At 50.4% G+C, this 15,764-nt stretch overlaps 1 protein-coding gene across 5 annotated transcripts in view; it reads left to right on the top strand.

Annotated features, from left to right (window-relative positions):
* Positions 1-755: 755 nt before the first annotated feature.
* The window catches only part of Bcl11b (BAF chromatin remodeling complex subunit BCL11B), a 90,714-nt gene continuing 75,705 nt past the window's right edge, over positions 756-15,764 (top strand). For 2 of the 5 annotated variants that reach the window (XM_021201724.2, XM_021201722.2), the window contains exons 1-2: positions 756-1,758; positions 15,288-15,650. In XM_021201724.2, the coding sequence (XP_021057383.1) occupies positions 1,701-1,758; positions 15,288-15,650 (421 nt within the window). In that variant the 5' untranslated portion in view covers positions 756-1,700. Of the gene's footprint in view, positions 1,759-15,284; positions 15,651-15,764 lie in introns of those variants that run through there. The other 3 variants (XM_021201723.2, XM_021201720.2, XM_029540765.1) reach the window with 2 other exon arrangements.

The raw sequence follows: 15,764 nt of genomic DNA, 5'->3' as shown, positions 1-15,764 counted from the left end.
CGCGTGCTTCCCAAGGAGACTAGGGTGTGGGGGCGGGGCAATGCTTGACCCCTAGGAGTTAATGGGGCCCAGAAGGGCGAAGAACCCTTTTGGAATGGGATTCAAACAAAATGTCCCCCCACCCACCCACTGTGCCCCCCCAGTATCCTTAATTTTGTTGTTTAAGACGACCAAACCCCAACGGTTTATATGGAGACACTTTTTGGGAAGTTTCTACAAAATGCCCCCCTCCTCAAATAAGTAAAAGCAACTGTAACTACTTTTCCAGAGAGTGAAGGAAAACAATTGTATCTGTCGCCACAGTCTCCACCACCCCTTGGTTTCCAGCCCTCCTTCTCGAGTGGGTGGGTTTGGACTTGCTTGGACTCAGTGTACCTCAGTTACTCACACAGCACTCCGCCCCCTTTCTCAGGGAGTCCGGCTCCCGGGGGAGGAAGAGTGAGTGGCGACAAGATTTTATTTTATTTATCCCCCACCCCCCTTCTGCGCAGCCGGTGCTCGGTGATAAGACCAGCTCACAAAAACAGTAGTTTGCACGTGTGGCCGGCCGGCCTGGGTTGCGGGTGTGCGCACTGGCGAGTGTGTGTGTGAGTGCGCGCGCGCGTGTCTCGGTGTGTGCTTTCTTGTTCTCTTACAGGGTACAATGTTAAAAAGCCACCGCTAGTCGCCCCCAGTGCTCCGACTCTCTGGGTCTTTTTGTCTCTAGAGCAGATTAAACGTCACGTCCGCACTTGAACTTGAATTTTATCCCATTGTACAGAGGCAGCCCCAGCCACAGAGAGACCGAGAGCTCCCGGAGAACCCGGACTCCGCCATCTTCACGTTGCAATCTATAGCTCCCGTCCACGCCCGCACCGACCCGGGCGCACTGGGCGAGCCGCCCCGCAGCCCCGCTCCCCCTGGGCCCGCGGCGCCGGGCAGCGCTGGGGAGCGCACGCGGGGATCCGCAGCCCCTCCGGCCGGCGCCAGCCTGCCAGGTGACCCGGGAAGGAGCCGCTCCCGGAGTCCCCCAGAGCCTCGGAGGGGTCAGCCTCCGAGAAAGAAAAAAAGCAGGCAGCGCGCAGAAAACCCAGAAAGAGCCGAACCAAGGCAGTTTTTCATTGCTTTTGGGTTTTTGAGGGGGCGGGGTGAGGGGGTACGAGACAAGTCCCCAAGTTTTCTTTGCCTTTTTTTTTTTTTTTTGGCTTTTTTGAAATTTGTTTGCATTTTTTCCTCCCCCCTCCCCTTGGGTGGAAGTGCGCGTTCCACCTACCAGACCCCGAAAGAAAAGTGTCAGAGGCCGGTGCAAAACCCGGCGTAACTTCAAGAAGACATTTACAAGTCTAAGAGGCCAAGCACTTTGAAGAAGTGTGAGAGATATTTTTCCTCCAAAAGAATATATTTTTAAAGAAACCGGCCAGCCCTCGGCGAGCAACAGCAGTTTTATAATTTATTTTAGCCTTTTCTCTATTTTAGAGCAAGCCATCTTCCTGGCTTTTTCTTTTTTCTTTTTGCAAAATCAAAAACAAAAACACAGCCCAGAAGAAAGAGCAAAATAAAGACGAAGAAGAAGAAGAGGAGGAGGAAGAGGAAGAGAGGAAGGGCAGAGGCACCAACCCGGGCGGAGGAGGAGGCGCGGCGACGGCGGCGGCGGCTCTGACCCCCTCCCCGGCCCGCATCTGTGCAGCTTTCCGGGCGATGCCAGAATAGATGCCGGGGCAATGTCCCGCCGCAAACAGGGCAACCCGCAGCACTTGTCCCAGAGGGAACTCATCACCCGTAAGTGTCTGCCGCACGCGCGAAGGGCCGGCGGCTGGGGCTCCGGGCGCTCGGGGCTGGGGACACCAACCCGGGAGCAGCGGCCGAGCGTGGGGTTCTGGGAAAGTTTCTCTGCAGCCGGGGGCAGCCGCCGTGGGCTCCGGGCTGGGGAGGGGGCGCGCAGGCTTGCAGGCGGCTGTGCGCGCCGAGCCCGGCCGGACGCTCGGCCCTCCAAGCGGCGTGTGTGGCGGCGGCGGCGCTGGTGGCGGGGTTTGGAGAGGAGGGGGAGGGGGCCGGGGAGCGGAGGGGGAGGGGGAGCCGGGAAAAGTTGGCGAGCGCGTGGGTCCGCGCTCGGAGGAGCGGGCGGACGGAGCCCCGAGAGCGCCCTGGACCCGGGGACCCGCAGGGGAAAGAGGTGGCCGCGGGCTTCGGGTTCCCGGTCGCTGCGCCCCGCCAGGCAGGGCGCCGACCGCGCCGCTGCTAGGATTCCGAAGCCGCCGTCCCCTCCCCTCCTCTCGCTATTTGCAAAAGAATCCAGCTGCGCAGCTGTTTGCTGGGCTGGAGCACCCCCTCCTCATTTCCCCACCTCCGTCTCCTGGGACGGTCTTGTCTTCTTTCCCCCCCAACTCAAAAAAAAAAAAAAGGTGTGGGGGGAGGTTTTGGGTTGGTGAAAAAAAATCCCCGCCACGAGTTAAAAAAAAAGAGTCATGAGTGGGAAAAAAAAGGGATGCTCTTATAACAGTAAAAATGAAGAGGGAAAAAAAGGAAGGGGAGAAAATACCTATCATTCTCTTATCCATCTTTCTATCTCTGTATCTTTCATCTTCCCCATCTAAATAAACAAGGCAGGTCGCGGTGCAAATCCGCCGGATTTCAAGCAAGTGGAGGGGCTTGCAAAGTCAGACAGCAGGGCAGACACTCAGCAGCTTCCACCGCCCCAGCTGGGTTCATTTAGAAAAGAAAACGCCAGCGCGAGCCGCGCAGGTACACAGTTCTCCCAGAGCCAGCCGGGTCCCCGCGCTGCCACCGGCGAGGTCGGCTTGCAGAGCTCTGGGAAGCCCCGGCCGCAGCCTGCGCGAGTCTCTCTCCCGCGGGTTTTTTTTTTTTTTTTGGTCGCGGTTGCTTTTTATTTATTAAATTTTTTATTGCAATAGAAATAAAATTTCCTCTGGGTGCCATCGAGACTTCAGGCAGGTTGTAATCTTGCAATCCTTCGCTCACCTCGCTGTGTTGGGGCCGGGCTCCCCGCTCTGGAGCTGGAGAAGCCTGTGAATGACGGCCGCCGCTGAGGACTGGCTGCCCTGCAGTCGAGAGCCGAATATTTATGTTATATTTTAAAGAATTTAAATAAATAAATAAATATATAAAGGGGCTCTCCCCTCCCCTCCAACCCAGCACAGGAGCCATCTGCTCGAAGCTATTGCTGTTCCCTCTCCTTTGTTACCGCAGACACGTTAGTAAGAATTTGTGCGTTTATTATTATTGTTGTTGTTGTTATTGTTGTTATTATTATCTTGGGGGGCATATATATTAAAGTGAGGTTCTTGGGAGAGGGATGTCTCTTAAGGGGAGGAGAGAAGGGGAGTCTCCTTTATTATTATTATTATTATTTTCAATGTTGTAATGTCAAAGGAGACTTGCTGGTTGCATTTAAAACAAAATGTTTTGCAACCAGATTTGAGCCTGGTCTCATCAAGATCCTTTTGACCACTCGACTTTTATTTTCTTGCTTTAGTATGCTGCAGCCACGGTTATTTTACAGTCCCTTCCTACCTTTAGGTGAAGTGGTTGTTAAAACCTCTGCACTTCCAGACCCTAATTTGTCCGGGAGGCAGTTGGCCGTCACCCCCATCCTCTGTATAATTACCAGAATTGTTTTTGAGGAGGGGAGAGAGTCCGTGGGAAGGGGGAGAAACTGGTAGCCCCCCAGACACTGGAGCATTTGCAGTATTAGGGGAAAAGCGGATAGATTTGCTGTCCCTCTCTGGGTATCCCTGGGACATCCTGAACAAGCTCTGAGCAGAGGGGTGGGTGGCAGCTGGGTCTGGGGGGTGAGGGGTGCTTCGTGTGACATCCTTCCATGCATTGGTTCTCTGTCTCACCCTTGCTCAGAGCAGCTGGGCAAAGCCAGCTGACCTGCAGCAGAGGCAGAGAAGGCAGAGAAGTGCTTGGGGGGGAGAGAGAGGCAGGAGGCCAGGCTGCTGAGCAAGTCTACCTGCCTTCTGGGGACCCTGGAGACCCTGGGAGCCTGAGCATTGTTTCAGGGGGGTAAGCAAGGAGAGCCGAGAGGATGGTGTTCAGAAAAACAGCCTCAGTAGGGGCAAGACAGGGATGCAGGAGATACAGTGTGGCCTGGGGAATGTGACTAGCTATGAAGCAGGGGATACAGGAGGCCTGGTTGCAAAAGGACTGGCCAGCTGAGCAGGTGTTATCTCAGCCCCTATAGGCAGTCACTCCCATGTGAGATTTCAGATCTGAAGGAAACCGTCTAAAACGCAGCGGATCGTTTTCAGTTGGGTGGCAGCCTTGGGCCTGTGGGGCAGCAGCTAAAGGCTCTTTGGAGGTGATGCAACTTAGAATCACTGATGGCCTAGGAAACCAGAAAAAACCCAGAAACGGCATCCCTGATCTTGGTGTATGTTTCCCGGGGTAGGAGAAACATGTTCCGGTTACAGGCAGGATGGGCAGGAAGAGGACTGAGGTAGCTCAGGAGGTGGGAGACAGCTTGAAAAGGAGATCTGGGCTTCTGGTTTGTTTCAAAATGTTTGACCCAGATGGATGCGGCTTTTCAAACAGGAGGGCAGACACAGACATTAGGAAAAACAAACACAGATCAGCCTGGGGAACGGTGGTAGGGAGGTAAGGCAGGAGGCAGCCGCTGGTCAGGCAGAGGGAAGGGCCTGTACCAGCCATGCCAGGCAGGGTCAGGCAGAAGGAAATGCAGTCTGAGGTCTGTGGAAAAGCTCAAAGGTTTTTCTGGGCAAATGTGGAGGTAAAATGGAGTGGTCAATTATACAAGCCCTTAATGAAGCCAACTTTTCAATAACCCACCAACAGGTTCCCAAGGAAGAATAACAAATTTTCTGTATGCACTCCTGATCATGCACAGCAGCCAGAGACCCAAGATTTGCCGCAGAAAGTTAGGCTGGCTGTATCCATTCAATGCTAGCCTCTTCAGATTGGGTTTTGTGGTGGTTGTGTGATTTAAAGGCGGCTACGTTGACAATTGTCTGAACCCTAGGGTACAGTATACCTCTAATGGTCCACTTACCACACTAAACTGCGCCTCTGATAAATTCATAGGACACAGGCCCTCTTTTTCTTTCTTTCTTTCCTTCCTTCCTTCCTTCTTTCTTTCTTTCTTTCTTTCTTTCTTTCTTTCTTTCTTTCTTTCTTTCTTTCTTTCTTTCTCTTTTCTTTTTCTTTTTCTCTTTTTGGTAGTCGGGTAGGGGCAGTGAAGTTTGTCTGCCCTTTGCACAGAAGGGAACCCCGTGTCGTTTGAAGTGTGGTATGTCAGCAACTCGGATTCCACGGGAGAATTAGAAACGTGTTCGTCAGAGGTGTCATGCCAGGTTGATTTTGTTCATTTGTAATTCGCACCCGAGTGAAGACAGCCATGAACACATTTTAACAGCCCCCATATTTTCAGAGGCGATTTTTTTCCCCTCTTATTCAAAGATTTTTGTATATCTGCTTGTTTCTTGTTTGGAGGGGGAAGCCTGCTATCTGCATGAGCCTTGGCTTTGGCAAATTTTATCTAGTCTTCAGGGTGTTTCATAACAATAACAATATATATATATATATATATATATATATATATATATATAAAAGTCAGCTGTTCAGTCTTGGGGTTTAGTCCCGGGGAGCTGGCCTTAGAGACTTGGAAAGATTAGGATTCGATGGTTAGATGCACTCCAGCGCAACACTAAAGGACCCAGCATCTCTTCCTTGTCCAGAGGAAAGATCAGCATTCGATGATGCATTTGACAGTAGTAATCTCAGGTGAAATGGACCCATGTAAACAGTCTGCTTACGGACTCCAGTTTCCTACAGCAGCAAGGAGGTTTTGAACGCCTAATCACACCTGATTCCTGATCGACCCTCCTCACCTTTATCCATCCATTTTGCACCTCCTGTCTTCATCGTCTTGCACTCTCTGTCGCTTGCTGTGATAAAATACTTTCCAAAGTAAACTTTGGGTAGAATTTGCTTTTGGTTAAGGGTAAAACGCCTGATGCTCCAAGCCTCGCCTAGCGCTTCTCGGCAGCTAGGGGGCGCTCGGTGCCCGTGTCATGGCTGCGGTGCCTCGGCCGCTGTGCCTGGGAACCCGCGTCCATCAGCACATCGGGCTGCAACAGCAGCGGCTGCAGTTTGTGTCGCTGCAAAAATGTCTTAAGCGTGAAGTTGTAATATTGATTTTCCTGCAGAGATTTTTTTTTGCAGGACAAAATGAGAATATAAGTTTGAGAAATCTATTTTCAAGCCATTGCCATCGATTTGTAAACCCCTCCTTACCTGGCAGGTGGGGAGGTGGCTTTTCTTTTCCTCCAATTTCCTTTTCTTTTTAAACAATTAAAATTGTTATTCCTGAATGAGTGTTTTTCTCCCGCCTTGGTCTGTCCATGGTCTTGACATTCTGAACGTTGCGTTTTGTTGCTTAAGCATTCACAGTCCACCTAGGGAGTCTGGGAAGAGCGGTCATCATTTTAGGGGTGGCTCATCTTAGCAAGTGTTCCCCGGAGGTGGGGAACCACTGTGAATTGTTGCTGAAGGGGTCGTGGACCCAAGACAACCTGATAGATGGTGATCCTTTCGGCTCCGATTTGATGCCAACCCTCAATCCCATCTTCTCCACAGCGAGTCCACAGAACTAAGGGTGGAAGCACCCTTTCCCTAACGATAGAGCATAATTCAAACAGTGCGGGTGATTTTGTTTGCAAGCAGTGTGTGCTCGCGGGGGCCAGCGCACCTTTCACCTCAGAGAGTTCCCTTCTTAGATGGTATGTCGTGATGCTCCACCGCTCTCCCCAAACATGTGATTTAGTGCCGGGGGATATGTATGTGTTGATTGTGGGGTTTCTAGATCTACGATGTCTTAGCTTTAGAGTTCCTGAAATCCGCAGACAGCGCAGTGAACTGGAGTCGTGTGCGTGAGTTCAGTGGATGAGGTGAAAAGCTTGCCCTGACACAGGAAAAGTGCTTTATTCTAACCTGAAAGAGAAATAAATTAGGTCAGACAAAAGCCTTAGCTGTCATCAGCTGGAGGAAGAGGGCCAGCCATTTATCTGATGGTGTCTCTACTTCATTTAATGTTTGCGTCTGGCCAGTTGTAAGCATACCATGGAGGTAAACACAGGGTAGCTATGAGATAAAGAACACAGGATCTCTCAGTCTTGGGTCTGGGCAATGGCTTGTGGCCTACAGAGAACTGCGTTGTTTGTTTGTGTGTTTGCTTTGTCTTGCTTCTTTCTTTTTAATTCCCCCAATCATTTGCCTTGGAATTTGGGGACCTTCCCATACTATGATTACACACCAACACAGACATTCAATTTGTTTAAAAAAAAATGATAAGGGGTGATAGGACAGCGACAGCTAGACGTTTTCCCTTGAGAGCCTCTCTGTCATGAGGGAAGGACTCTTTTTGGTTGCCTGGTTGAGCCTTTCTTTTAGCTTAAACTCTCCAAGGATTTGGGTCTCCAAGTTAATGCTGATGTCACATCTGGGGAGGAGAGGTGAAAAATGAACTCTTTTTTTTTGGGGGGGGCTGTACCCTGCACCACCTGATCATGATCAAGGTATTGATGCTGGCGGAGCACCCTGCCCTGAAGAGTTCATTAGCTGTAGGCATACTTGCTTCTGCTTTGTCGGGAGGAGACAGAGAAGAAAGCTGGGACGGTGGTCCTGTGTCATACAGCTGTTCCTACTATGGCTCATGTGGTCCTGCCTGGGGAGGGGGGTGTCAGGGGGCAGGTTCCCCAGATGTCACAAATCTGCTTTGCCATCCTTGGGAGCTCCATGCAGACCTGTGAGATTTGCCCACATTCTGTTCCCCAGGCCTCTAGTTTGTGGACTCCGAGTGCTTGGTTTTCCCAGGATGTGACTAAGAATGGCTGGAAGCAGGCTGTCAGGTGGACATAGCTCTGTGCTCTCTCTCCTCAGGAGCTAGTGAGAGAGGCGAGCGAGCTCCGTGGCCTCTTGGTTCCTGTCAGAATGGTGCTAGATTGTGAACAGAGCTGTGTTCTGCTGTGTTCTGGGGACTCTGGATGGTGTTTTGACATATGCAAGTCTTTTGTGTAGTTGCTGATATTCCAGAATTTCGTTTCTCTCCGTTTCTGTCTCTGTCTCTCTGTCTCTCTGTCTCTCTGTCTCTCTGTCTCTCTGTCTCTGTCTCTGTCTCTGTCTCTGTCTCTCTCTCTCTCTCTCTCTNTCTCTCTCTCTCTCTCTCTCTCTCATTCTCCGTGGCAGCTGATAATTTGCTTGGGTGTGGAATTAGCCAGCTTGAGCTATTTACTGCAATGAAATGCCAGACCACACAAAATTAAGTAACTTCAAAGTAAAAAAGAGAGTAAAAAAAAAAAAAAAACCTCTGTTTTGCTGTAACTTTTTACGACCTTGTTCTACTGAACTGCTAAATACAAATACATTTGTGATCGGTTCTAAGAGGCCTTGTAGAATAGCATGCCGAGGGACCTAAGAAAGCGAGTGCCAATATTACTTCCACTAAGAAGTGCTCAGACAGGGGCACTGCTGCAAACGAAAGAGGACCAAGTTGGAGTCATGTTTAAATTTCTACCCTGGAGAGAGGAGGTGTGGGTAGAAGCCGTTGCCCTTGTGGGCTTCTTGCCATCTCTGAGTATCTGGATCCCCCTAGAGACAGCCTATGTCCGCTGTACCCATGGAAATCCTCCCCCTGTATCTCTGAAAACCCCAAAATGTTAAACAAAACAAATGCTCTCATTTGGCCACAGAGAACGCTCTTCTGTCAAATCATTGCCAGCCCTGATGTAGCTCTGAAGATGGAAGGCACTTGCAGTGTCGTGGGTAGATGTGTTTAGACGGTGTTCTACCGTTGATGCTTCCCCCCTTCCTTCTTTTTAAAAAGGCAGCTGTTTTATTTATCAAAGCGTAAGCTGATTCATTGATTCATTCTCATTTGTCCCGGGTGTAGATTTTCATTTTAACTTTTTGGTGTGGTGAGGGTCTGTGAAAATGTCTGAGTGTAAATTACCTTATTCCTCCTTAGTTTTGAGGGGATCTAGCCTCCTGAGCCGTGTTTTTGCGCAGTGGAAGGGAGGGGTTTGGACTAATCCTGTGGAGCATTTTAGAGGATGTTTAGAGGCTGTCCTTAATCAGTCTGACTTTCCCCAAGGTGAGGCTGTTATAGGTCAGTCTGTGCGGACAGGGGTCCTCTGTGCCCATCACATGATTTCCCTACCTAGAGTCTGTCAATCAAGGCTGTATAAGTGAGGATACTCCTGTAGCCAGGACGTCTTCGAGGCTCAGAAACTCCCTACCTCCAGGCTGAGTAGGATCTATCATGCCCCACATTGGTCATGTCAGCCCCAATCCTGGTCAGTTTCCCAGAGGAGAAACCCACTCTGTCCTCACATCCAGAGCTGACTGATTCCTCTCGGTCTTTATCCCACTTGTCAGAAATGGGGAAGATTTCAGGTTGGGTGTGGTGGCGCACGCCTTTAATCCTAGCACTCAGGAAGCAGAGGCAGGTGGATCTCTTGAGTTCGAGGCCACCCTGGTCTATAGGGCTAGCTCTGGGGTAGCCAGGGCTACATAGAGAGACCCTGTCTTGACAAACAAACAAATGAATGAACAAACAAAAAATGTGAAGATTTCAATTTGAGTAGTGTGCACACATAAAGCAGGCAGGGTGGCAGCCTGGTGTGTGTGTGTGTGTGTGTGTGTGTCCCTATTCCTCCAGGGAGGTGGCTTCTGGAGGGTCTTAGGGGAATGCAGGGAAGTGACATCTGGGACTTACAGGACTTCTAAATCCACTGAAGGACCTGATGGCCAGGGCAGAGGTGGTGGGGTAGAATGTATAGATCTTGCACTGGACTTTGTTATTTAGGTCCTTGGAGGTGCCTGCTGGGGAACTAACCCTTTGTGGCCCCAAAGGGACAATCCTTTCAGCACGTGCCTCATTCTGGCTTCCATCTCCTCTCTGGGCACTTCATTATTCCCTCAGTTGGAGAACTTCATAAAACCTCTCGTCGTCGTCCTAGCGCCTTGCATCATCCAGCCGTAGATCATTTTTTTTTTTCCCCAAGAACTGACTCTTGCCTTCTCCCAGTCAGCCCTCCCCCAGCCCCCATGGCAGTTGTTTTCCCTTGGATCTAATAAATTAAAAATTGATGGGAGCTCAGAAAGTGTTGTGCTCTGCCGGGTGCCGTGTAGGTGGTGTTACTGTGGCTGTGTCTCTTGGTGTCTTGGCCCCTCCTGAGTGTCCACTCAGAATAGAATGAGAGGCTCCCTTTGCATGGGCTAGCTGGCCAAGGCTTCCTGGGTAGCCGGCGTAAAGTCTCCAGTCAGAGGAGGCAGAGCTCAGTGGATGCTGAACATTTCTTGTAAACATGAATATGCATCGTGGTGGGGGCTGTGACGCTGGCGGCACACTGTTTTAGCAACCTGTCCCCCACCCCCAATCCTTCCTTAGTGTCTCCACCTACCTTATTGAAACAGTACTTACTGTGGGTTAGTCATTAAGAATAGAGATTTGGAATTGATCAGAAGCAAAGGGGGGACAGGAGTCCATGATGTACCATGTCTACAGCAATGTGCATGCAGGAGTGTGTGTGTGTGCGTGCGTGTGTGTGTGTGTGTGTGTGTGTGTGTGTGGTGTCTGTTTGTGTGTCTGTGTCTGCAATGTGAGTGTAGGTGTGTGTGTGTCTGTATATATGTGTGTATGTCTGCAGCAATGTGAGTGTAGGAGTGTGTGTGGTGTGTGCCTGCAGCAGTGTGTATGCAGGACTCGTGTGTGTGTGTGTGTGTGTGTGTGTGTGTGTGTGTGTGTGTGTGTAGCAGTGCACACACCCTGCAGCCTGAGGACAGCTGATCTTTGAATTCCCTGAGGGGCAGGTGCAAGATAGTTGTTGATGGACCAGGGCAGGCAGGGCCTTAGGATCTGTGTGACAGAGGGACTTTCAGGCTAGGTAATACCTTCTGATGGAGGCTTGGTGGCTGCTTGGCTGAGCCAGTGTGAACAGCTCCTCTTCATTTCTGTCTTCTGTCCCAAATTCCTTCCCAGGGGAGCTAAGACTGGGGAAGTTTGCCTTAGGATCAAGGGTCCCCCTCCACTTAACAGTGATGCCTATTATTATTTGTGAAGCCTGATTTCATTGCCTCTAAATGCGTTAACCAGCTGGGAGGAGGCCCAGCCTTGTAAATAAAATGTGGTTTTGTTGTAAAAGAAAATCTAACTCTTCTCTCTCGTGTGTGTGTGTGTGTGTGTGTGTGTGTGTGTGTGTGTGTGTGTATTTGCTCATGTGCCTTACATTTAATATTTGAAAACCCTCTCCAATCCTGTGGTCTCTTACATTTGAGCAAGTTGCCGGCTGCATCCGTCCATTCATTTTCCTCTTAATGAGTCAAACATTTTAGCAACTGCTGTTCCTGTTCTGCTCGAAGTGTATTGAGGATGGTCATGGTTTGCAGGCTGCCTAACGCTTGGAGCTTTTCAGGAAAGCACGCATCTTTTCAGGGGAATGCTTTTCTGCCTTACTTGTTAAGGCTGCGTTTACAGGATGAAGTTGAGGGAGGGGCCCGAGTTCTAGAGTTTGAAGTTGGAATGGCTGCTTTCATCTGTCTCTTCTCTCTGTGTGCGTTTGGGACTCTCTGCCTGTGTAAGCAGAGGCTGGGTCCTCCGAGGTGATTCGGAGCTGGGAGATGCAAGTGTCTGGGCCAGATGTACATCTTCAGAAAAGGGCAGGCAAGCAGGTTTCCCAGAGGGACGGACTCCTTGTTCTCAGGTCTTGGCCAGCAGGCTCTGTCCCTTTTCTTTCTTCCGTTATTGATACAGTTCTTAGAAGGGACACACAGACACACACACATAGACACACACACACACACACACACACACACACACACACACATGCACACACACTACATGCCCAGCCCATATCCGCCTGCCAGCGGAAATGAAACCACAGCCTTTGGTGTGTCTCTGAGAGCCTCTCCCTGAGCTGCCAGGCCCAGTCAGTTGCCTGGTCCATCCACTCTAACACAGAAGTTGGGGTTCAGTGGGACTCTGCTGCCTGAGTGAAGGGGAGGGGCGTCGACCTTTCCACCTTCTTCAGGAGAGAATCATTAGCAACAGGCCAGAGTTCAGAGACCCCACACATGGCCTGGGGGTGGGGAGAGGAAAGCCCATGCAGGGCGAGCCTGATGTCACAGGCAAACATTTTGCTTTCAAGTTGGGAAGAGGGAGGGGAGGTAGCTTTTACATCTCTCCTGGTTTCTTTTCTTCCTCACTCCTTTAGTAGTGGAAGCCCAAATCTAAGTTCTGAGCTAAGCCTGAGCTGGCACAGTTTGTCTGTCTGTCTGTCTGTCTGTCTGTCTGTCTGTCTGTCTGTCTGTCTGTCTGCCTGTCTGCCTGTCTGCCTGTCTCCCTGCCTGCCTGGAGGGCTTTGGGTGCTCCAGGTTGGCGTGCCTGTAAAGGGGGACCTCAGCGCTGCAGTGTAATAAATGGTATTGGAGATCTCCACACCCAATTACTGGGGTTCCCAGGGCTTACTGCATGAGGGTAGTGTAAAGACAGACTGACAGAGAGAAGATAGACAGACAGACACATAACCAGATATTACAGAGGAAAGAATGCTGGTTTGGAGTCCTGGTCAGAGGAGGAGTGGAGCTGGAAGGATACTGTGGACAGTCATATATGACCTTTACTAATGTTTACACTGGTCTGTGTTTCTTTGGTTTGTGTTACAATGTCGATTTGAAGTTTTGTGGCCTCAAACCTCCTCACAGGGAGGAGGATGGAACTCATACTATGAGAACTGTCCAGGTGGGTGGGCGTGACTGGAAAGGCTAAAAATAATGATGTAATTAATAATAATGATATAATAATAACAATAATATCAATAATATTAGTAGTAAGGAAGGTAGACTCAATTAAAAGGCAAAATGGAGCCCTTTGCTGTGGAGAGCAGCACTGGCTGGAGATGTGGGCTTATTGCTTTTATCAAAGGCTGTAAGGAGCAGAGGCCTTGCCAGGCCTGCTGGAGGCGGGCACTGGATCCCTCCGAGGATAGCACCTCTCCCTGCTCAGTTTGAATTCTCAATTTCAATTTCAGTTTGCCCCCCGCCCATCCCCGTTTTTGTTTTGCTTCTCAGTTTATTTCCTTTGTCCCTTTTTGTTTCTTGTCTGACCAAACACTATTTTGACACCCTTCTCCTGTTTCTCGGTCAGTGTTCTTCCTTCCCTGTGTGCCAGGCGGGCACAATGCATCCGTATATTTCTGGAGGACTCTTTGCACAGTCCTCTCCTTTGGCTCTGAAATTATGTATATGTAATTGGTAATTAAAGGTGCAAGCTTTTCAATATAAACAGTATTGCTCAATGTTAGATTATTAAAGGGAGAGGAGGCACCGAATAATTACCTTTTCCGTCCTGACAAGCGGTTTACGGGGAATTCAGTCTCTCCCTCGAACCTTCAGCTTGAAGGTTGTGATTACATTTTAACCATGGCAGGGTAGCTTTTCATAAGATAAATCGGTAAATTAATTACGTAGCATTGTCTTCGAGCTCCTTTTAAAGTAAACTCCGATTTCTTTTTTCAAGTGTAATTAATGGTTTCTGGGCGGCGTGGCGAGGATGGCACCATTACCTGTCTTTTTTTTTTTTTTTTTTTTCCTTTTTTCTCTTTCCCCTCGGTTGTTGTTATTAATGATCTACAGACAACAGACTTAGGATTTACACACACGCCGGGTGTTTCTGAACTGCCATGTTTTCCGGTGCGTGTCTTCTACGTTTAATTCACAGAGGGCCCTGCCTGTCTCCCGGTAACCACGGGCAGAGAGAGACTCAGGCTGTGATCCCCATTGGTGGTACCTGCCCCTCTCCCTGTACGGCTCCAGCTGCCCTTTCTTTCTACATCGCCTGCCTCAGGTTCTACAGTCAGTGTTGCACACGCACGAGGCCCCCAGCAAGCTTATATTCAGAAAACATAGAGCGGTGTCTCAGATGTGCCCTGGAGATACCACAGACGATTTTGCTTCAGTTTTCCACGTTGGCTCTGGCTCCTTAATAACCCCACTGCCATGGGATGTCGCTTCCTCTTTTTCACCCTCTTCAGTTCCTCTGTGCCAATCGCTACCCGTTCCTAATTGCTGGACAGCTTACAATTTATCTTCCTCCTCAGTGGCAGACCTGTGGCTGTCCCCAGCTTCAAGGAAGACCTGGCCACTTGTCTTCAAGGCGGACACTGAAGAATCCTAGCTAGAGTCGCCCAGACCCTGAGGGGGGACACAGAACTCCCCTGCCCACTTCCTTTGATTTATTATGGCACTTTGCTGCTGAGCCTTCTAAGGATCCCTTGAGGGAGTGGCTGATTTTTGAGGCATTTATTAGCTTCAAAATATTTAGGTCCTGTGCCCCTTCCAGAAAAATAACATAAACAGCAAGGGGGAAGTGGAGTGACTGCCGAAGAAATTTAAAAACATCCAGCCCATTGAAAGTGTGGTTTGAGAGCTGCCAAGAAGTGATTTTTGCAGTCTGAAGAGGCCGTTTTGTTTTGTTTTTTTTTTTTTCTCGGAGTGAAAACAAAACCGACCGGCAGAAAGGATGAGATGGAGAGTTGATGAGCAGTGAGAATTTTACGAGGGTCTGGAGGTCTGAGCAGGAGCGCAGGGTGCGGGGGAAGCCAGGGCTGCCTTTTCAGCTAGCATTTCCCTTCCGTGTCCCAAGCACCTGTGCTTTCTCCTCTGGGCAAGACTGGCTTTCCAGCGCCTGTCTGGGTTTCTGTTTTCCAGTTTGGTGCCTGGCCAGGACTCAGGTAGAAGAATGTGAGTGGGAAGCTCATGAATAGGGAAGCCCTGAACGTGAATGAAAGCTGTTGGGATGAAGGCTCGGCTCCAGCTGGAGCCAGGGCTCGGGACACAGCCTTACCTTCCTACCAGGCCGCCCATTGGAATAACACGGTGGTGGGCAGCTTAAGGAATGCTGATGTTTGACTTCCCAAATCACTGATCCAGGGCGAGAAGCTCCCCGAGTGACACTCACATACCCAGAAATGCGAGAGAGTCGTCCCCCAGCTGATGGTGTTGTGGGCAGCCGGGGTGTGCGTGTGGCATGTGTGTGGCATGCGTGTGCACACGTATGCAGGGCATGCTCTAGGGAGCTCAAATCAGTGCTGTTGTGTTGACCTCGGGGCTATGAGGGTGAACTCCAGTCCCCGGGGACATGCGGGGAGCCACAGAGGCTGGCTGTTGAGGGGCTTGTCTCTAAGCGGGAAAGGGTGGAAGGAACCAATCTGTGATGACCTAAGCCCATCTCTGTCTTCTCTGCCCCTCCCCTGTCCCCTTTCTGTCTCCAGCAGAGGCTGACCATGTGGAGGCTACCATCCTCGAGGAAGACGAGGGTCTCGAGATAGAGGAGCCCAGCAGCCTGGGGCTGATGGTGGGAGGCCCCGACCCTGATCTACTCACCTGTGGCCAGTGTCAGATGAACTTCCCGCTGGGGGACATCCTGGTTTTTATAGAGCACAAGAAGAAACAGTGTGGAGGCTTGGGCCCCTGCTATGACAAGGTCCTGGACAAGAGCAGTCCTCCACCCTCCTCTCGCTCTGAGCTCAGGAGAGTGTCTGAGCCAGTGGAAATTGGGATCCAGGTCACCCCTGATGAAGATGACCACCTACTGTCACCCACGAAAGGCATCTGCCCCAAGCAGGAGAACATTGCAGGTATGGTGTTTGCTTACTTGGCTGCTGGAGCTGCCTCCCCAGCTGGTCCCACTCCCTGACTTTTAAGCACCGACTCTTGGGAGGTCCAGGGCTTTTCCAGATGGCCTCTGGGTC

Source organism: Mus pahari, chromosome 7 (genome assembly GCF_900095145.1).
Source record: "Mus pahari chromosome 7, PAHARI_EIJ_v1.1, whole genome shotgun sequence".
Classification (NCBI taxonomy): Eukaryota; Metazoa; Chordata; class Mammalia; order Rodentia; family Muridae; genus Mus; species Mus pahari.
This window is presented reverse-complemented; position numbering and strand designations above follow the sequence as displayed.